Consider the following 21,878-nt stretch of genomic DNA (forward strand, 5'->3'; position numbering starts at 1 on the left):
TGACCTCTTACTATTCTGTACTTATCACAAACCCTTCATTCGTTCGTTCATTCATTCATTATTCATTTAAATTTGAGCCCATACTACCTGCCAAATATTTGCTCTTGGCCTTTGTAGGAAACTCACAGAATTTTAGAGCACTGATCACAGTGGATTTGAGGGCCTTTAAGGTCCATTTCCAGTCTCTAGTGTTATTTCCTGTGTCTCACCTTTACACGCTCCCCACTTTAACCTAACAAGGCTACTTCCCTGACCTAGAGTCTTTTTGTTCCCACTGTTCTGAGGAGAGAGTTGATGGAATGGTGTTTCGAGTCTGTGAGCATGTCTGTAGCATTCCATGTTACTGGCCTGGGGTCCGAATAAGATGGAAAGTTAGTTTGATATGATTTTTTTTCTCGTGATTCATGTTTGCTCCTGGTGATCATTGCTTACAGACCATCTGGGATATTGGCAACAATGGTTGGCAGGCAAAGCAGTCCATTGTTTTCAGTCTACCTTAATTTCTGTCCGAAAATTGTTATGTTTTCTTGTTGCCAGTCTTTAGACACTTTTGTGATTCTGTGCTTCTGTGAAGATTCCATTCATCAATATCGTGATCATCTCCTGGTTTCTTTCAGAGTCCTTTCAGGTTATTTATCTGGCTCTGGAGACACGAAATTACTTAGAGGGCTAAGTGCTTTCATATTATCGCCTTCTCCATCTTGGGCTCTAGTTTCCTCTTTAACGTGCTGGTCCTACCCTTTCCAATTTGAAGATTATTTGCCTTGATAGTGAAGATAGAAGCATAAGGGGAGTGAAGTAGTTCTCTTTTCTCTGTTATCAGTTAACATAATCCATAACGCCCTTCCCCCCCCCCATCAGCAATGAGCCGCTCCCTTCCTCATTCTTGCTCCTAATACAGCTGAAAAAAGCTCTTTTACTTGACCTTGACATTTTCACAAGACTCAGTTCATTGGGATTGTTATCTTTCATGTAACCATGGTTTTTGATCTGTGCTACCCTAAGTATACAGCCTTAATCATGGGGCCTTCTTTCTACCGCCAATAATTTGGAAGTCCTGTACAACCACCTTGATTTCTTTACTTGCTTGCTTTCTTTTATTTCATATCTGGAATATTGGTCCTACCTTTCTTGAATCCTCTTCCCTGTTAGAGAAGGTTTATACTAACTTTGAAAAAGCATTGTTTTCCTAATGCCTGGGCTAGATGTTGGACACATAGTCACTTTCTCCCAAGGTTTCTATCAATTCTGCAGCACTTTTCAGTAGCGATCACAAGTGTGTCTGTTTTTACTTCCTTCTATCAGTAGAGTAGTTACAAACCTAGAGGAAAGTATCACTAGCTGTGGTGCCTGCGTGCACAGTGAGGGAGGGGGTCAGGGGCGGGGGAGTCAAAGGCGGTCCTAAGAGAGCAGTCATGTCATTAGCAGAAACAGGGATTCTGGAAAGAAGAGCTTCTTTGTGGTGCTGGTGGGAAGGCGGGGCATGCTTATTTCAAGTTTAGACATGGCATGCTGGGGCCGTTTTCTGATTAGAAGAGATTCGGGGTCAGAGGGGTGCGTTTGGGTACCATTCACATGTAGCTGAGTGAAGCAGTGAGAATGAAGAATAGAGAACATGGAATAAGGCTGAGCGCCAAGCTTACATAATGTCACGCTCAGAAGGTAAGAAGGTGGAGAGTGGTTAGTGTAGGAGTCAGAAGAAGTGTTAGTTAGGTAAGGGGGAGAAACAGGTAGTAATTCATTATCGTAGGATACAGGGGAAGCTAGAGTTTTAAGATGTTTAGAGGCTTATGTCTTCTAAAAAACAAGAGGAACACCCTCTTGCTTTTGGTTATTTCAGCTTTCTAGAGTATATGTCAAAACTGAAAGTTAATGAAAAAGTTCTTTGCATAACTGAACTAGCTCTCACTCTTTAGGAAAGACCATCATTCTTAATACATACCATGTTAATTCCTAATCCTTTGCAAAGTTGACTATTTATATATAGTCATGATGAAGTTTTTTGTTTATGGTTGAATAGATGTAGCACATTTGAAAAGAGTGAGGCAGACACACTCATGATAATAACACTGGCAAGCCCAGTGGAAGGTTGTGTTCCCATATCACCTTTCAGTGAGGCCTTCTGTAACTATCCACTTAAATTGTACCCCCTCACCCTCCACCCCTGCCATGCACCCCTTCTTACCACTTAACAACTGCCTAGTATACCCTTTCATCTGTTATTGATTGATGGCCTCTCTCCTGCACTGGAATGCAAGTTCCATGCATTTGGTGTTGGTTTTTTCCCCCCCTGCTGTCTTCCCAGAGTCTAGAACAGCACCTAGCAGATAGAAGACACAAGACGTATTTGTTCAAGAAATGAGGGTAAGAAAGTAAAGATGATTATATGTGCATGTGAACTTGAAAGATGTAGGTATTTGGAATCATTAAGTTTGTCCTACTATGTCAGTGTCTCTAGGGACAGATACCATAGTCCCTTGCAACACTGGTGGCCTACTGAGCCATGAATGTAAGGTTAAATTATGCTCAGGATGTTCTGCTTCTAAAGGCAGAAAAATAACACATTTCAGAAACATTTCCATCAAATAAATAAAGATTTTTAAATAGTAGTGTTTAAAAGGTCCCTCAGCAGGAAAACAATTCCTTCTGTGTTGAACATTAAATTTCCCCATGTAGGATCACTATTAGGTGATTTAAATGTACGGTTGACCCTTGAGCAACACAGAGGTTAGGAGCACTGACCACCCACACGGTGAAAAATCTGTGTGTAACTTTTGACTCTCCCAACACTTAACTACTTATAGCCTACTGTTGACTGGAAGCCTTACTGATAACATAAACAGTTGATTACACATATTTCGTATGCCATCTGTATTGTATATTATATTCTTATAATAAAGTGAGCTAGAGAAGCAATCTTATTAAGAAAATCATAACAGTACTGTACTGTATTAATAAAAAAAATCCACATAGAAGTGGAAACCTGTGTTGTTCAAGGGTCAACTGTACTTTCTTAAAAATTTGATTTTCCCTTTTCCGCATTCACACACTGAACAACTTCCTTCCAGATCCACTGGAAGTTAACGTTCGAGGTGGTGGCTTCTTCCTTCCTAGTCCCAGAGGCCTTAGTGAGATGTTGGGGCTACAGAGGAGTAAGTGGTGGCTAAGCTTCCAAATGACCAAACTAGAAACTCTCCCCACTGGTTTTGCTTCCACACTGACCGCTGCTTTATTTTGTGACATTAGTGGCCTCGTTGTGCCTCTCATGCTTTTTTTGGCAAAACGCATCGGTATGTGCTTTGGACTGCTAGGTGCCCATCAGATCACATAAGTAGGTTTGAAAAGTGCTATTATTTCCTCCCCGGTTAAGACATAGCTGCAGAGCATAGCTCCTCAGTCCATGTCTCACCTGGCCACCGTCCACACATTATACCCTCTTCCATAGTTGCCTTCTGGTCCTCGATGAAGCATTTTTTTTTTCTGATTCCCCTTTTGCAGTATTTATTTTGGACACAGTAACCATGCACACGATTTCCCTGGGTCAATCTAATTTAAGTTTTTTAACCTTAACAAGCTCTGGAAGCCACTGACCGAGGAGAGCTTTTCAGTGTGAAGGGGAAGCCCCCCCCCACTTTAATTAAAATGACAAGGCAGTATGACATTGTGGTAGGTATTCACACAGCTCTGCTTGTTACATAATATAATGGTCACCCACAGCCAGATACTTAACCCATCTCACATTCAGGACCATTGTGTCCTCTTACAGAGACAGTACCTCCTTTGTGCAAATAAGCAGCTAATGATTATTAGCTTAGCTATGAAGTTAAATCACATTCCTGGAAAGGGAAATGTTGCAGCTTTTTTTTTCTTTTTCTTTTCTTTTTTTTTTTTTTAATGGGAGAGGAGAATACATTTTTGAAAATCCAAACATACAGTTACTACTGGTGACATGAGCATTACACCTCTTTGACATGAGAGGTTTATATTTTGTTTGATTAGGACAGTTATATATAATCTCCCATAGCGACCACTCTCCTGGTAAAATGAAATCTAAATATTTGCCTTTCAATAGTTGTACTGACATGGAACAGCTGAGTCCTAATTTGCCTACACTGGTGTTCTTTCCCCTCCCAGTAACTCACAAGGGAATTTTGCCTTGCTTTTGAGTATAGGACCTGAGAGTCTGTGGGTCGTTCCTAGCACCTGGCATGGAGTAGGCTTCCCTATTTGCCACAAGTGGACTGAGGAGTGCATGAGGGGCCTTCAGGGAGCAGCTGGGGGCGGGGTCTTACCTAACAGAGCTGGCTGGCATTGCTCCTTCAGTGTGGCTTTGGAGTGTAGAGGTCTGGGCTTGACCCTGGCCTCTGTCAGCTACAAGTAATGTGACTGGATAAGTTACTTAGCCCCTTGAGCCTTAGTGCCCTCATCTTTAAATTGGGCTTGTTGTGGGGATCAAATGAGATTGTGTGTCTAAAAGAGCTTTGATACTGGAAAGGGCCACGCAAACCAAAGGTAACAGTCTTCACAGTCCGGATTTTTCAAGACAGAATTGAACTTGCATGGTAACACTGATTAATGTAGGTGTTCACCTGGTCTGAACTGCTTCGGTCAGGAACAATTCAAAGTCTGTGTATGCTTCTACTCTGAGTAAAACTAATATCAATCGATGACCATGGGAAAAGAATAAAATTGGTCCCTTGCCACAGGTAAGGAAGAAAGGGGGTTAGAGAGAAGAGTGGTAACACCAAAATTTTAGAAGAGGGAATTCTTGCCCAAATAAAAGAGTATTTTACTCTAATCATGGTTTATTTCATTTAATGATCATCAGAATTCCTCTAGTATTGCTTCTGTGCCCCCCTTTTTTTTTCTGAGAGAGAGAGAGAGAGAGAGAGAGAGAGAGAGGGAAAGAGAGAGAGAGAGAGAGAGAGAGAGAGAGAGAGAGAGAATTTTAAGCAGGCTCTACGCCCAGCACAGAGCCTCACATGGGGCTTGATCTCACGATTGTCAGCTCATGACCTGAGCTGAAATCAAGAGTCAGACACTTAACTGACTGCACCTCCCAGGCACCCCTGTTACTGTGCTTTTTAATCATTAATTTTTATTATAATAATCTGGGACTTACCACAGGTTCCCCAGTTGCAAGGGTTTGGATTTAATAGCTTGGAGGTTGGGCCCATGAATCTGCTTTTAAGAAGTACCCCAGGTGATTCTGGTGTAGGTGGAGCATGGCCCACATTTTGAGAAACTTGCCTTCGCCAGTAGTTTTCCAACTGAATCCATTTTTACTTCCCTGCAGTTCATCTTTAATGTAGACCCATGTTCTATTTGATTATGGTATACTTACCACTTAAAACCTTTCAGTGACTTTCCACTGGTAATAAATAGGTTAAAGATCAAAATTCTTCTGGCTAAGCTTATCTCTTGCCACTCTCCTCTGGCTCACTCCCCTTTGACCACATGGACTTCTCTCTGCCCTTCTGATGTGCCCAGTTTCTTCCTGCTTTGTGTCATTTGCACATGCAGTTCCCTCACCTGAAATGTTGTCTCTCACCCTCTACTTGGTGAACCCCTAGTGATTATCCTGGTCTCTGGTTTCCTCAGCGAAACTTTCCCTGATCACCAACACAAAACCTGACCCTCTTCTCATGTGTTCTTTTACCATATTTTTTAGAAAGCAATGATCTTTACTTTCATTAGGTAGCTAATTGATAAATTTTGTGTTTAATATTTGTCTTTTCTGCTTGAATGGTGGCTCCGTGAGGCTATGGACCATGCCTGTGTTCATTTCTGTATCCGCAGTGTCTTATAATAGTACTATGAACATATTACAAACTCAAGTATTTTTGAAAGAATGAATGAAAATGGGGTTTGTGGTCAAGAAGCACTTCCCTAGACCTGCAGTTAAGTTTCATGACTGAGGTAGCAAGTAGGCTTTGTTATCAAGTGGAATCCGTCATCACTAGCGTTCTAGAATGAGATCTTAGAACACTTCTTTGTGTCAGTAATAAAAATTATTATAAATAGAGACCTCCAACAATGGTCTTGGTGTTTAAGGCTTAGAGCCTGGCATGGGAGAAAGGAGAAGTTAAAAGACTTCACATGAAATCTTTACTTACTTTACATGATGTCTTTCATGCAGGAAGCATTGGAAGCTTCTTAGTAGTACAACACCTGACAAATAAACTTTTCACAGTGTATTTACCCTCATATCACGTAGCTGGGTGATGAGCTTGTGTGTTCATTTTCTCTGATACTCCCACTTGGAATTGTAAGAAATGAGGACAAGCGCATATTCCCACTCTCTGCTTTCAAAGCAAGTAATCGGCTCAACGGCTTTTACATCTGATAGAACAATGAAGGCAATGTCAGTCTCAGAGAATGATGAGAGATCCTTGTTACATGTAGTTTGATTCAGCATCTCAATCTTGATGAGAAAGGAAGGAATTCTGGAGAAAAAAAAACATGACTTCAGTAATTTTTAAATTTTTTTTAAGTTTATTTTGAGAGAGAGAGAGAGAGAGAGAGAGAGAGGGAGGGAGGGAGGGACAGAGAGAGAGAGGGGTAGAAAGAAAGAATTCCAAGCAGGCTCTGCACGGTCAGCACAGAGCCTGATGTGGCACTCAAACTTACGACCATGAGATCATGACCTGAGCGGAAACCAAGAGTCAGATGCTTAACTGACTGAGCCACCCAGGCACACTGACTTCAGTAATTTTTAAAATCATGATGATCAAGTATGGAATTAATTGGGATTCACAAAAAAGGTCAGAAATATCATTTTGATAAATTCAGTTCTTACCTGCTATGATGAGAGCTTTGTTTACCTAAGATTTTTAGTTCAGAGGATAGAGTTTTATATTTTTCAGTACATCTAAGGAGTTGCCTAAGCCTTTAATTCAGATTTCTAAATAATTTGCAATTTAATTACATTAATTTGCTTTTCACTCATTCCTACAGACATGTACGATTATTCATTGTTAGACCGAATTCTGTACCCCAGGGATATATTAGTGGACAAGACAGATAAGGGCTCTGCTGTTGTAGAGTTGATAGGCAGCAAACACATAAACAAGTCAGTGCTGTTAAGAAATGAACCTAGATCACGTGATCTGGCCTGGCAGAGGAAGATTGGTAGTGTGATACCAGGGGATGGTCCCGGGGTGGGGGTGAGGCGTTAGCTGAGGAGATGCTCCTGATCAGAGGAAGTGAATGAGGGGAAGGATCCCATGAGAAAGGCAGGCAGAAGGAGCAAATGCAAAGACCATTAAGTGTGAATGAATGTACCTATGTTTTGAGACCTGAAATACCTTGTGGCTGGGCTTAGAGAGGGAAGGAGATGGTTTTGGTGGTGAGGTCAAGGAGGTAGGCAGAAGGAGCCTCGTGGGCCCTGGTGGAAAAAGGCATGTTACTCCAAGTGTTATGGGAAGCCACTGAGAGTTTTTTTTTTAATATAATTTATTGTCAAATTGGTTTCCATACAACACCCATTGCTCATCCCAACAGGTGCCCTCCTCAATGCCCATCACCCACTTTCCCCTCTCCCCCACCCCCCACCAACCCTCAGTTTGTTCTCAATATTTAAGAGTCTCTTATGGTTTGCCTCCCTCCCTCTCTGTAATGTTTTTTTCCCCCTTCCCCTCCCCCATGGTCTTCTATTAAGTTTCTCAGGATCCACATATGAGTGAAAACATATGGTATCTGTCTTTCTCTGCCTGACTTATTTCACTTAGCATAATACCCTCCAGTTCCATCCACGTTGCTACAAATGGCCAGATTTCATTCTTTCTCATTGCAAAGTAGTATTCCATTGTATATATAAACACATCTTCTTTATCCATTCGTCAGTTGGTGGACATTTAGGCTCTTGCCATGATTTGGGTATTGTTGAAAGTGCTGCTATAAACATTGGGGTGCAAGTGCCCCTATACATCAGCCCTCCTGTAACCCTTGGGTAAATTCCTAGCAGTGCTATTACTGGGTCATAGGGTGGATCTATTTTTAATTTTTTGAGAAACCTCCACACTGTTTTCCAGAGCAGCTACACCAGTTTGCATTCCCACCAGCAGTGCAAGAGGGTTCCCGTTTCTCCACATCCTCGCCAGTGTCTATAGTCTCTTGATTTGTTCATTTTAGCCACTGAGAGGTTTTAAGAGCAGGGGAGTGACATGATCTGATTTGTTTTCAGAAGGTCACCATGGATGCCGTAAGAACAATTTAAAAAGGCTTTTGCTTTAGCAGTCCAGCTAAGAGGTGATGGTCAAACATTACATGCTTTTATAATATACATACAGACTTTTCTTGTTTATATATACAGACTGTTTTATTTGACTGCATTTGGAATAATCAAGTAAAGCTTGTGTAGGGAACATAATGTTAGATTTGTTACATAAAAAAAAACTCATTTCCATCTTAAAAACATTTAATACTCCTGAAGTGCTTATTGATGTGGTCATAGGCTAATTTCTGGAGATATAAATATAAATATGACTAGTCTTTGACCTTAAAGATTTCACAGTCTACTGGAGGATGCCTGTAAGTAAACAGATGCTGACAACATACTATAGAAAATGTGTGGCTATTACAACTAAAATGGCCACAGGTGTTTCTGTCTATGTCTCTTGGTGGACATACGCAATCATTTCTGTTGGGAACGTACCTAGGAATGGAATTGCTGAATCATAGGACAGGCATGTTTAGCTATAGTGAATACTTGGACTTTATCCTAAAAGTAGAATTTGTGCTTTCGAAAGAACATTTTGGCAAAACTGGAGGCAAGAGAGTGTGGTTCAGTGCCTGTTGCACCTACACAGTTAAGAAGTGAGATCTGAATTAAGGCAGGACCGTGAGGAAGTAGCATAGAATAGGGAGCTATTTAGGAAATGGGACAGGTTGGATGTTGGAGTTGAGGGGAAGACAAGGTGAAGCGGGGGGGGGGGTTGATTTGCAGTATTAACTAAGTCAGAGGCCAGAGAAGGGGTGAGATTTTAGAGGAATTAAACAGATTTCTTTTTGTACATGTTGAGTTAGAGTTCCTTATGGATGATCCAGAAGAAGACAAGTTAGAAAAATAGCAAGAACTCAAGTTGGAGTTGGAAGTAAATGTATTTGTGTTAGGGGAAACTGTGGGGATGCATGTGTGGGATGGCTAGAAAGAGGACATAGACTAAGAAGAGGTGCAATGTTAGAAATGTTTCCATATTGTTGGTAAGTGAAGGACAAGGGACCAGTGATCAGCCTGTAGTATCAAATGAGAGCCTCGAGGGAGATAAGATAAGAATTCTGGTGAGGTGTGACTCTGGGTCCAGACTACCTAGAATTGAGTTCTGGCTTTGGCCACTGTTTAGCTGTTTGCCCCGAGCCAAGTCACTTAGCCTTTCTCAGCCGCAATTTTCTGTAAAATAGCTGTAAAATGGGGATAATAAATTTATCTGCTTTGTGAGGTTATTATGGGATACATAAAAGTGCATAGAGTTATTGGTTGTGGTTGTTGAAAAGTGATGTTTGTAAACCAAAGGGGCAGAGAGTTCCAAGAGGGAATCAGTGGTGCGAGTTCTATAGGGATACCTCAGGAGGTGAGTGCCGAAGTGGTTCCGTAGGATTGACAGCCGGGCAGAAGAGTACTGAGGGCAGAAGTGAAATCTATAGGCTAGTCTTAATACCTTTCCCTCTTATAGGAAAGCCCACTGAGTTTCGTAATACAAACACATCAGAAAGATCCCATGGTTTTCTTGAAGGCATCTCAGGTCATTGACATGAGTGTTCATAGCTTGGTTTATTGTCTAGTTCTTTTATCTCAAGCAGTTCAAAGTGTATCCCACATTTTTCTGAATCATCCTCTTAACGTCTAGGTAAGTTAAGGAAGGTAAAGGTGACATTCTTCCCAATTTACAGATGAGGACACTGAGACTAAGAGAAGTCACATGGCTTTGCCTAAGCTTATATTAATCAGCTTCTCCTTTATCCCATCAATAAAATTTACTCATCCCTGGGTTAGCATTGTCAAGCACAATATTTTTCACAGGGTAACCAAGGGATCTTCTGCATTTAGAATCACTTGGGATGCTGGCTAAAATGCAGATCCTTTGTCTTTATTCTGGGCTTACTGATCAGAACCTCTGGGACATGGGCTCACGAATCAGTGATTTTGCCAGCACTCCAGGTGATTCTTTTGAAACTGTTTAGTGTGTTCAAGGAAACAGAGCAATAAATCCCTGAGTGTACATTGTTTAGTGACATTTTTCACACACGTGAAATCTTTAAGTATTTTACATTCAGAAACACTAACTACTATAACTAAAACTTTAGAACCTTTTCCCAACCTGTTGTCTGATTTGTTACCTTTGTGAAATTGAGTAGTATCTTTGGGCCTGAAAGTAAAACTGATTTGACCTATGCATTGGTGTAAACGAACTGGACAGTTTATTGGTGTGTTACTGTAGCATTGCTGGGGGTGTCACAGAGAAGCTATGGCCAAGGACTCTATATATTACTTCAGTTTGGTCAATGGGTCCATCTGTGATTACTGTTTTAGTAAATGAAAGCCCGTGTGTGTGTGTGTGTGTGTGTGTGTGTGTGTGTGTGTGTGTATGTGTGTGTGTATTATTGATTATAAAGAGTTGCTTTCTCTATATTCTGGGCTTCTGTTTGCATGTGATAATCAGCCATGTCTCTGTCTGGTATTTCTAGTGGGGCAGCATAAAACTCTCAGGATCCGGTAACTTGACAACTCTGATGCCAGGGAATGGACTCCATTAGAGCAAGCCCATAGCCAGTGAGTGATGGCTCAAAAACCACTTTTTTCCCCTTTGGTTGCGGAGGAGGTGGAGTTTTCTCTGTGAGTTGGCATCTTGTCTGTCTGGTTCTCTGTTTTTATCTATGGCTGCCAGCAGCTACATAGTAGGGACTCAGCAAATACTTGTTGAATGAATGAATCCTCTCAAGTTTATTTAGGAACTATGAAACACAACCAAGTTAAAAAGAATTATTCTAGCCTACTGCTAGATAAATAGAAGGCACTGACAAGTACTTGATGATTAATCGAATGGGAACTAGAAACATAATCTAGTTCTGTGGGATTTTCCCTCCTTCTCTTGACTCTTGGGGTTACAAGAGGTTTTTTTCCCCCACCAGTTCTGAAATTCTCACTCTGAGGCCCCTATTATTTACCTGGCATTATCTCATAAAAAATACACACTAGTCTTAAGTTCTGTACATCTCTTTGCTTCCAAGCCATTAAGTGAAAAATTTCGCATTTGTATTTTATAATCTCCACTGTTAGGTTTTTAAAGAATACAGTCCCTTATTTCCTTCATAGATTCCCTTAGCACCTCACTTAGGTTCTTTGCACGATGGAAGTGCTTTTAATACTGTTTCTACTGACTTGATTTCAAGAGTGGGTCATGAGCGATGGGAATGATGAGCATATTATTAAGAAGACAGATATTTTCTTTGCAACTGACACGCCTGTCTTTTTACATATATTTTTGACACGTTAAATCTATCGAACAAAATGGTTACTCTTTCAGTTTCTGTTCGTTTGGAGAAATTGGATCAGTGTTCTTGCCAGCTATCAGTGCTTTCTATGCTCTGCCTTCTTTATTTTTATTGAGTGTCAGCATTTACAAACCTGCCACTTTGGCTGTATCCCACAGTCAATCATATTGCCATTCTACTTGCATTTTCCTTTCTCTCTAAAGATAGAAGGAAATGATCTCTTGACCAGAGAGATTTATAAACCTAGCAGGTAGGCAAATTAATTAATAATCTGGAAATCAGAGGAGAACGTCAGTGTTCCCCGTGGGTTCTTAGGCTGTCTTATCCAGCAGCTTCTCATACAGGTTACTGACATTGTTTTCCTGGCTCCTTTTGAGCCCTTGGGGGAAGTCATTTGTCCTTCTTAGGCTCAATTTACTCATTTAAGAAACTGTAACAATGAGGGGGATTTTTGTTTTCCTCCAGAGAGGGTGTTTAGCACTAAACCAACGTTTTCCCCCATAGTGCTTGTTAAAGGTTTCAGTCCATGTCAGGAGGTAAGAGGCATAATACCATAGAGCATTTGATGCAGTCAGTCCTAACTTTTGGTGAAAGTTACTGGGGTAGGGGAAAAAATCGAAAAGAGGATTTTAGTATAACACACAGTATCTTCATTTCTTTTATCTGTAGGATCCTGAATAGTTCTTGCAACTGTGCAACATGCCTTCAGATCTGTTATCTAATTTTGTCTCTTTCTTACAACAATCCTATGAAGTATGGAGATTCTGGGCTATTGAATTGTAATAGTCTTGGGTATACAAATCGGGGTTTGAATACCCACTATTGTGTTGCTTTGTGTTTTAACACAACACACTGTAATAGAAAGACAGGGCTGGTTTTATACCCTGACTCTCTCACATTAGGCTAATGGGCTGGGTAACTTTGGGCCAAATCCCTCACTTCTCCAAACCTCAGGTTCCTACAGTAAAGTGAGAATAATTCGTACCAGAAGATTTTTGTAAAGATTGAGCATCTGCCCCATAAGTGCTCAATAAATACCTATTAACCCTCTCTTCTCTTCCTTTTCATTTAGGGCATGAGGATGGTTTTCTTAGAATTGATTTACAGATTATGAAGAGTAAAATCTACTGAGGAAAAAAAAAAGCCATTTTATTTCAGTATATCTTTCGGAGAGATGTACTCAAGATAAACTAAATTGTTCTTCATACCTCACCCTAGATTGGATCACCTGATAGTAGGCTTGAAAGATACCTGCTTGCTCTGTAGATAGCCATTTCTACAAGCCCATGACCTAGGAATATCACTTGTGTCAAACGCAGCACTGAGGACTAGAGTATTTGCCAGAGGCTCTATGTTCCAGAGCTTTGCGGGAACTGTAAAGTTAAATTTTACATTTGAATTTGTAAGTCCACATAGACTTTAAAGATTTAGTTTTGGAGGGGAAAAGAAGCATGTTAGACAGTCATTACTTGAATTCTGAAATCCAGGGGAATAATGATTTACTGGCATTTTGATAATGAGGCTTTGATTTTTATGCTTTATCATTATAAAGGGGGCAATAATAGTGGGAGCAAAATGTTTACTTGGCTTAAAACTGAACTAATCCCATAAGAAGGTGGGGGAGGGTCAGAGATTCCTTAATGTGGTATGGAGAAGAAGAATCAAACTAAGTTTGGAAACTCAGGCAATTGGCACCCCCTGCCATCCAGCCCCTCCCCAGGCCCCAAGGATTGGTGAAGGAACCCTTTAAATGTCAGAAGGAGATAAAGCCCCATGGAACTGTCTGTGGGATTTATGGTGGGCTGGGAAAGCTTCTGGGCTGTGGGGAAGCTTTTCCATTCATAGCAGGCTTCATTCATAGACAATATTAGGTCACGTGGAAGCTCATACCCTCTACTGACCTTTTCAGACAGAGGTTGGCTGGGCTGCTCAAAAACAGAATGAGTTCCAGAATGCCAGAGCACCTGTCAACCTGTGACCTCAGGATGTGAAGACCTTGGACATTTGGGGCTCTGAACAAGAGGCAAAGGAGGAAGTTATAAATTTTGCAAGTTTATTCTGGATACTAAACTCTGTGTGATGATTTGTTATTTGGTAAATGCAGCAGACACTTTTTTAGTTCAGACTTCTCTCGCCTTATGCAGCTCTAAGTCCCTGAACTTCTCAAAATAACATGTGATTTCTGTATTTCATAGAGTAGATGACCAAGACATCGGGGCTTGAATTTATTGTCCTAGGCTCATAGTGGCTTAGTCTCAGAAATGGGGCTTGGAGCCCAGGTTAATTCATAACATCTCAGTCATCAGCATTCTGTTTCAGGCAGAAAAATAGCACATATAAGTGAAAGTATTTTATTTGGAAAATGTAGCAAACTCCCTGACATCCACCCAATTTTTGGATCTGCCTCCATAAAGACTTTGGAATCTTTTAAAGAGGACCAGAATGTCAGAAATAGGGATCTGTGTCAGGGAAGGTGGAGTCTGTTATGGGTTAACATTGGACCAAGCAGATTCACAGCCAGGAGGACTACTGTCTTTAGGAGATGGAAAACACAACTTCCTGTTTCCCCCAGGAGAGTTCCTGGACTCTGAAGGGGTGATCTAAGGAACCCTGCTGGGACAGGATGGTGGAGGAGCTGGGATTTCGGTGTGATAAAACAACAGCCTTTGTTATTACAGTTCTCTTAGCATTTTCCTGAGGATGAAGGGTACTCGTCATAGAAACCTGACCACATTCGAACATGCGGCTTCAAGTCAAGTCAGCTCTTGGGGATCTTATCAGAGGTGTTTAGAACATGTTTGTTTGTCAAGCACATGCTTCTCTACCTCTTCTCTTTTCACATGTCTACCTTTTCCTTAGTTCAGAGGCAGAATTTCTATCTCCTTTGAGATCAGAGGTCACAATGACAGCACAAATGCCTTAACTGGATGGGAACACAGAAAGAGAAAAATGTTCAACCAGAATGAAGGTGTCTCCTGAATTTACCATTGACATAATCTGAGAGGGACTCCTGGGCAGCGGTATGCTGAATAAATCAGCTCTCCAGAACAAAAGCCCTAATTTGTGTGCAACTAGTCCGTTTCTATGGTGTAAATATTTCCACCGTGACTGAACTCACAATACCAACGTGGTGTCATTGGACGTAGAATTGAGGAGGAGTGTGCACAATTGGCTCTTGCAAGTTGAACATGCTGGTTCTGGCAGGCGCTCACTGGACCTTGTATGTTTGCATCATTAGGTGGAAGGTTATGTTGGCATGTGTATAAACCTGACAGCGGAGGTTTCTTCTGAGTTCTCACCCCAGAGGTGCTACCAGAGACCTGGTGGCGTGCCAGTTTGTCACTGGGCAGATGCTTCTTCTAGTGCTTTGGCTCCTTTGCTCCTGGAACCTTCTTAATTTTGGTACTCTTCCGGATGCCATTCTCAGCCCTCTATTCTTCCTGTTCCACACAGTCTGCCTGGGAGAGGAAAGCCACTTTACTTGATGTAATGTCTACATACTTCCATCTTAGGTTCCTCTCCCAACTTTTAGATTTGTAACTGCCTGTTGGACTGTAATATTGGAAAATCCCGAAGACACTTCAACTTCTACATTTCTCTCTCTCTTTTTTTTTTTAAGTTTATTTCTTTATTTTGACAGAGGAAGGGGCAGAGAGAGAGGGAGAGAGTGAATGAGTGAATCCCAAGAAGGTTCTGCATCGTCAGCATGGGGCTCAATCTCACCACCGTGAGATCATGACCTGAGCCGAACTCAAGACTCAGACACGTTCAACCAACTGAGCCACCCAGGCACCCCTCAAGTTCTACATTTGTAAATTGGAATTCCGTACCTCTGCCCCACGAAAATCTGACTTCGCTTCCTCAACTTTCTTTCATATAGGTGGCATGATTATCGTTCCAGTCATTCACACTAAAACTCACGTAAATGTTCCAGATTCTTTTTCAGATCTTCATCCTCTGCATCCAGCTCTTCGCCAAGTCTTGACAATTCCTGAGTATTCCCTAAATGTGTCCCTCCACTCAGCACTTTCTCTATTCTTATCGTTGTTACACAAGTTAAGGCCCTTACCATTGCTCATCTGGAGTATTAACAGCTTTCTCACTGATTTTCTCAACTTTAAACTTCCCATCACATGTTTCCTCCACACTGTGATTTCTCGGACCATGCTTAAAACTGTAGGAAATGGACTCTAAGCTTTTTAGGATTTGACCTGAGTCCTCTGTGATCAGGTAGCTCCCTGCTGACTCTCTGGCCAACCTGTCCATTCCTTTTGCCATGTTGCTCCCGTAGCCATGTTCCCTCCCATCACACCTCTTTTTTTTTTTCTTTTTAATTTTTTAATGTTTATTTCTTTTTGAGAGAGACAGGGGGGCAGAGAGAGGGGAGGAGCAGAGAGAGAGGGAGACACAGAATCTGAAGCAGGCTCTAGGCTCTGAGCTGTCAGCACGGAGCTCGATGCAGGGCTCGAACCCACGAGCCATGAGATCATGACCTGAGCCAAAGTCGGATACTTAACCGACTGAGCCACCCAGGTGCCCTGTCACACCTCTTTTCTTTTCTTTTTAAAAATTTTTATGTTTATTTATTTTTGAGAGAGAGACAGAGTGTGCGCGGGGGAGGAGCAGAGAGAGAGGGAGTCACAGAATCTGAAGCAGGCTCCAGGCTCTGAACTGTCAGCACAGAGCCCGATGAGGGACTCAAACTCATGAGCCATGAGATCACGACTGAGCCGAAGTTGGACGCTCAGCCGACTGAGCCTCCCAGACGCCCACACCTCTTTTCTTAATGTCTTTGTTTGTGCTGGTGTCTCTGTCTGCTGTGTCCTCCCCACCGTTGTTAACTCATAACTTAAAACCCGGTGTCGGAATCCCCTATTTAGGATGCCTTTTTTGATGCCATCTCTATGTTGGGTCCCTCCTGGTTCTTCATGGTATCTGCCTATCTATCTCTCCTTTTTTGTTTTGGGGGTTGTTTTTTTTTTTTCCTCATTTCGCATCATAATGGTTTCTTTGCGTCTGTTTCCTCCACTAGACCCAGTAACCTGGGTGTCAGAACCGCATACTATTTACCTTTATGTCTCTACTATCTTATACGGTGCCTGACACACAGTACCGTTAGTTAACGTGTGGCCAAATAAACAAAAGAGAGATCCATGCTATGCTCTTTGTATGCATTTAACATCGTGCTACCAAATAAAGATAAAAATACAGTGTGCCAGGTTAAGTTTGAAATTCACATAAACAACAAATAATGTTTCAGTATGAATAGGTCCTAAATATTACACGGGACATACTTATGCCCCCCAAGTTATTTTGTTATTCATTATTTACCTGAAGTTAAAATCTAAGCATCCTGGCAAACTTAACCTAGAAAAAAATTGAGTTCATACCTGAAAGTTCACACAATGCAGAAGCTCACACTCAACTTGACATCACCTGCCCAGAAGCTCACACTGAAGTTGACATCACTTGCCCTAGGGTTTTGTACACGGTGCTTTGCATCTCTCCATGCCTTATGTGTAAAGAGCTCACAATACTCAGATGCACTGGCCTTGCCATACAGTCTGCCATGTGCCATAACACACACATGCGTTTGTTTCCTCTGCATGGTAAGAACATTTCATCTATACGTATCCGGGCAACAATACAGACAGACGCAGAGCTTTTTCGTGCATCCCGTCATGGTCTTTCCTGACCTATGGTGGTTTCTTGTTGCTGGATGGTGGGTTTTTTGAAACCAGGAGTATAGCACACCTTCCAAAGGCTATAAAATCTTAGATGTGGGTTTTAGATTTTGTCAGAGAGTTATGACTAGAAAACTACTCACTGTTTACATTTCTGCTCAGGCCAGGATGCTTGAGAGCTGACGTTCTGAAGGTTGAGCATGGCTTGGACAAAGACGTCATACTGTCTCTAGTCTAATGACCTTGTGGACGTAGCATGTCCCCTGTTAAAGTATCAGATGACTGATGTATTATTTTGATGGAAGGAAATTTTTTTTTCAAGTTAGAAACACTGAAGCTGTTAACAGTTTATGTTTTGGAAGGCGAAAGAGTGTATTTCTCCGTGACTGGCAACAGAGTTGAAATATGGCACATTTCATCTCTCATCCCTCATGCCAGAATTAATAATTATGGAAATTCCTCAGCTAGGACAGTTGGGCAGAGTTGTAGATATTTACCCCATAGGAGTCAGGCATGTTCTCTCAGGAAAAGCTGACTTTTAATGGCAGAGAGATTGCCCCTCCACCCCACTCCAAAATCCTGAAACATTTTTGTGGCCTCGGTATCATGATCTTGTCAGTAAGACGATGGTCTCTGATTAAATCCAGATTGAGCTGTTTCCTGTTAGCGTGCTAACCCAGAGGGCAGGCTCAGCCCTCCGTGTATTGCTCTCTGAGTCTGGGTTATTAAACACTTGTCTGCCAAGGCTCGGTCCCTGCCTCCCTCACTTTTCTTTTAAACTAGGATTCAAAGGTATTGAGATATTACACACAGAAGAGATCCTAAACTCTTAAAAGGGTCCTATGTCTGTCGAGTATTTTGCTGCAAAAAAATTTGCCTAAAATTTAGCAAATTTTCCTCTAGTCTGACCATAAGGCAGAGTTATGTTTTCTGTTTCACTTTTATATAATTTTATTTCAAAATAATTCCAGCAACAAGCAGATAATTTCCAAATTTTTGTGTCACAAAGAAACACTCCACTTGAGTGTTGGTAAATTAGAACTCATCTTCAAAATCTTCCCTCTGTTCTAGCAAGTTGATATTAGGGTGCTTAGCAAATCTGCAGAAAATGGCATTAAGCAAGTGTTCTGACACCTTAACGTGCCTTGTTAATTTTTTTGTGAGAATGATTCTAGGCACCAGAGCAATTCCTGTGCTTCATTTTATATTGTCACTCATGCTCACTCATTGCACTTAGTGAATAATATTTTTCTTTTTTTTTTTTTTAAATGTTTATTTATTTTTGAAAGATAGAGAGCAAGCGAGCGGGGGAGGGTGGACACAGAATCCAAAGCAGGCTCCAGCTCTGAGCTGTCAGCACAGAGCTCAACGCAGGGCTCGAACTCACAAACCACAGGATCATGACCTGAGCTGAAGTCGGATGCTTAACTGACTGAGCCACCGAGGTGCCCCAATAATTTTTAAAATCTAAATAAGTCAAAGTATTTTATTAGCTATTCTCTTAGCTCAAACATGGTTCTTCCTAATGTACAGATGCAAACACTGAGGGACAAAAACCGTTATTGGGGAGGTATAGGGATCAGGCAAGCATATTGAGAGTTTTTTCCAGAGGAAAAGGAGGACCAAAAGGAAGCGACTGGGTTAATGAGTAACAGGATTCCATTCCCAAGGGAGAGCCTTGGCTTCCTGCCAACTCTGCTTTCTGGCAGGAAAGGGGACCCACTTCATCAGGCCCTTTGACAAACATTTTTCTCTGTGTGTGAAATTTTGGCTACATCGGTGCTCAGGGAAAAATCAGTTCTTTTAAATAGCTTTTACTTTCCATAAGAAAATATGTAAAGTGGAATTTGCATTGTGAGTAAAAGGAGAATCCTCAAATTACAAAATTGTTTGGTAAGGGAACATTGTCACAAGGTGAGGAAGCTTGATTTAGAACTAGAGCTTGAATATCCCTGGAGAATGAGAAGCCATTCCTTTCATTATTGTTAACGTTTGACACTGAAGCATATTTTTTAAGCTGCTTTTTAATATTACCAGGCTGATCATTTGTTTGGGACCAGATCTTTTGAGTAAAACATAGAAAAAACATCCCTACATTTTGGTATTAAGAAAGACGTCAAAGGGATATATAGATGTTTGAAGATAAAAATTAACATTGTATTTTATAATGTCTTTTTTTTTTTTAGTGAAAAGTGGCAAAAGTGAATTATGGTTTAAACACATCGCAGTGACTTACTAAGCTAACATTTTCCCAAGTATGTTCATCCTGATGATCTGCAAGATGCTGGGAGAGTAAAGGGACTCCATTTGGAAGGATCATGTATCATGATTGTGTATCCCCCTCTTAGAGTTTCATAACATGTTAGCATATTGAAGACTTTAAGAAATTCTGTAGTAAAGAAATGTATTTGACCTTGTTTTGCTCTGTAGTTCCCAAACTTGACCACAGGACCTTTTGTTTCAGAACTAGTGTTTTACCAGCACCCACGTAGGGCAGCACTGCAGCACTGTACTAACTGGTAAAACAAGTAATTAGACTTTGAAACCATATATCCTTTTCATTTATTGTTTCAGCTTAAAGTGAACTGACACTCCCGGGAGGATAGGTGGATACTATTAGGCCTATTTTAAAACTACATATACAGTGATAAAGAACAGTTATCAGGCCGTGATTGGAGTCAACGGGCAGAAGAGGTCTGCAGAAACATTTGGTATTTTGCCCAAACCAGATCCCTCCCTTAGTAAAGTGAAAGTATCCTTCGAGAATGAAATAAAGAAATAAAGTCATGCACTGTGGAAGCCTGAGTCTTAATGTTAAGTCCTGTTAGCAGTTAGACATAATGACATTAAGCTATTCTAACCCTTTTCTAAAAGCGATCGCCACCATTTCGGTCTTACTGGAAGCAGTCTTGCCAGCTAATTTCCTTCCAGTGGTTTAACATCTGGCAGGCCAGGTGAAGAGAAAGCAAACATGCTACTTAGCACCGTGTCGTCATTTAGAGATTCAGTTCCCTCTTCTTTGCTCCTCTTCCTCAATTTTCGCATGTCTGGTTATTTCAATTTAGGAAAAGCTGACATACAACAATTCAAACTTACAGTTCACAAAACCTGCCTGGCTATTGTTTGCATCACTGACAATGATTATTTGCTTTAGAAAAGGATCCTCTCAGTAGGTCATCTTCATGCTTATGAAGGACAAGTTAAGCTGAAAATTGCATCTTTGTATCATTTGTTAGGTGCAGATTTATTGCAGGATGTAAGGCACACCCCTGTTTTTCTTCATACTCAGTGTTCAAGCTTTACATATCTTTATCAATAGTCAGTTCTTATGTTTTGTGCAGTTGTACCTGCCAATATTATTTGCAATTTCATTCTCATGTGATGGCTACTTCTCATGAGCACATGTCTTTTCTTGTTCGTTGCAAGTCTCCAGAAATCAGAGATCATACACCCATCCACCCTTCCCATTACTCCCCAGAGGTTAGCCCAGGGCCGCTTGGTATAAGCCACTTCTTGGTCAGTTACGTTGATTGCTGATGATACTGAATCAGGAAGGATATTGCTTCTTGTGGACTGAAGAACACCGGATCATGGTCACATCTCCGTAGATATCCGAATATACTCCTGATTTTTCAGCCTAGCGATATGTCAACCGGCTCATACAAATCCTAAAAATTTAACAATCGGCTCTCCAAAGCCAGTAGGAGTCTGTTCCACCACTGTAGGAGCTGTCTTTAAGAATGAGTTTGACAACTTACCATGGAACAGTACGAAGGGGATGATTGATAACTTTTGCAAAACTTGATCCTGGGGTCATGGAAAACATTCTTGATAAAATAGGCCAGCAACCTAATTCTTTATAAGGGATTAAGTAGAGGCAGGTGTAAGCACTATGAAATAAAGCAGCATGAATATCATCACCACCTCCTCACTCTATTACACCCATGGGTGAGAGGATTGTTTTACGTGGCTTGAGGGGAATTAAGAGCACGGAAAACACGATAGTCTATGCTTCCACTGGTCCACTGATTGTGGTTTTCCTTTAGGGAGCATTTCGCCTGATCATAATCATGAATTTCTTGTACAGGTTGAAGGGGACCAGCTGCCTCCAGGACACACAGTCAGTCAATATGAGACCTGTAAGATCAGGACCATAAAAGCTGGCACCTTGGAGAAGCTTGTGGAGAACCTGCTGACGGCGTTTGGGGACAATGACTTTACCTATATCAGCATCTTTCTGTCAACATACAGAGGCTTTGCCTCCACCAAAGAGGTGCTGGAGCTGCTGCTGGACAGGTAAGAATCCAAAGGAGTTTGAGAGATGACAGAAACGCGAGAAAGGCCTTGTGCAGGGTGAAGACCTGAGTTTCAGACTCACCTGCACTTGGTATGCTGAGAGGGATGTGTGAGAAAGGACCCACTGGAAGGAACAAACTTTGGAACAGGTGGCACAAAGACTTTTCAAGAGCCACGTTATGGTTTATTTCTGGTAGATATACCTTAGAAGAATCTGTAGAAAACTCTATGAAATCTTTGGGAGTACCTGCCATAAATGTATACTCCGTTGTGTATAGATTGCAGTTACTGTTTGCCCCCCTAAAATTTTCTCCATATTTTAATAGTTCTATATTATTCTAGTAAATAAGCAATTAACTAGGAATCTTACTGAGTTGTTGGGAGAATTAAATATGCTAATATGTG

At 41.2% G+C, this 21,878-nt stretch overlaps 1 protein-coding gene across 3 annotated transcripts in view; it reads left to right on the plus strand.

The window, feature by feature from the left end:
- Positions 1-21,878, plus strand: part of RGL1 (ral guanine nucleotide dissociation stimulator like 1) — a 159,511-nt gene that overhangs the window by 53,039 nt on the left and 84,594 nt on the right. For all 3 annotated transcript variants that reach the window (XM_047076892.1, XM_047076891.1, XM_047076890.1), the window contains exon 3: positions 21,265-21,473. In XM_047076892.1, coding sequence (XP_046932848.1) covers positions 21,265-21,473 — 209 coding nt within the window. The remainder of the gene's footprint in view (positions 1-21,264; positions 21,474-21,878) is intronic.

The sequence above is a fragment of the Lynx rufus genome, unplaced genomic scaffold, assembly GCF_022079265.1.
Source record: "Lynx rufus isolate CCGP_SWC_20201006 ecotype Redwood Valley unplaced genomic scaffold, mLynRuf1.p SCAF_15, whole genome shotgun sequence".
NCBI classification, from domain to species: Eukaryota; Metazoa; Chordata; class Mammalia; order Carnivora; family Felidae; genus Lynx; species Lynx rufus.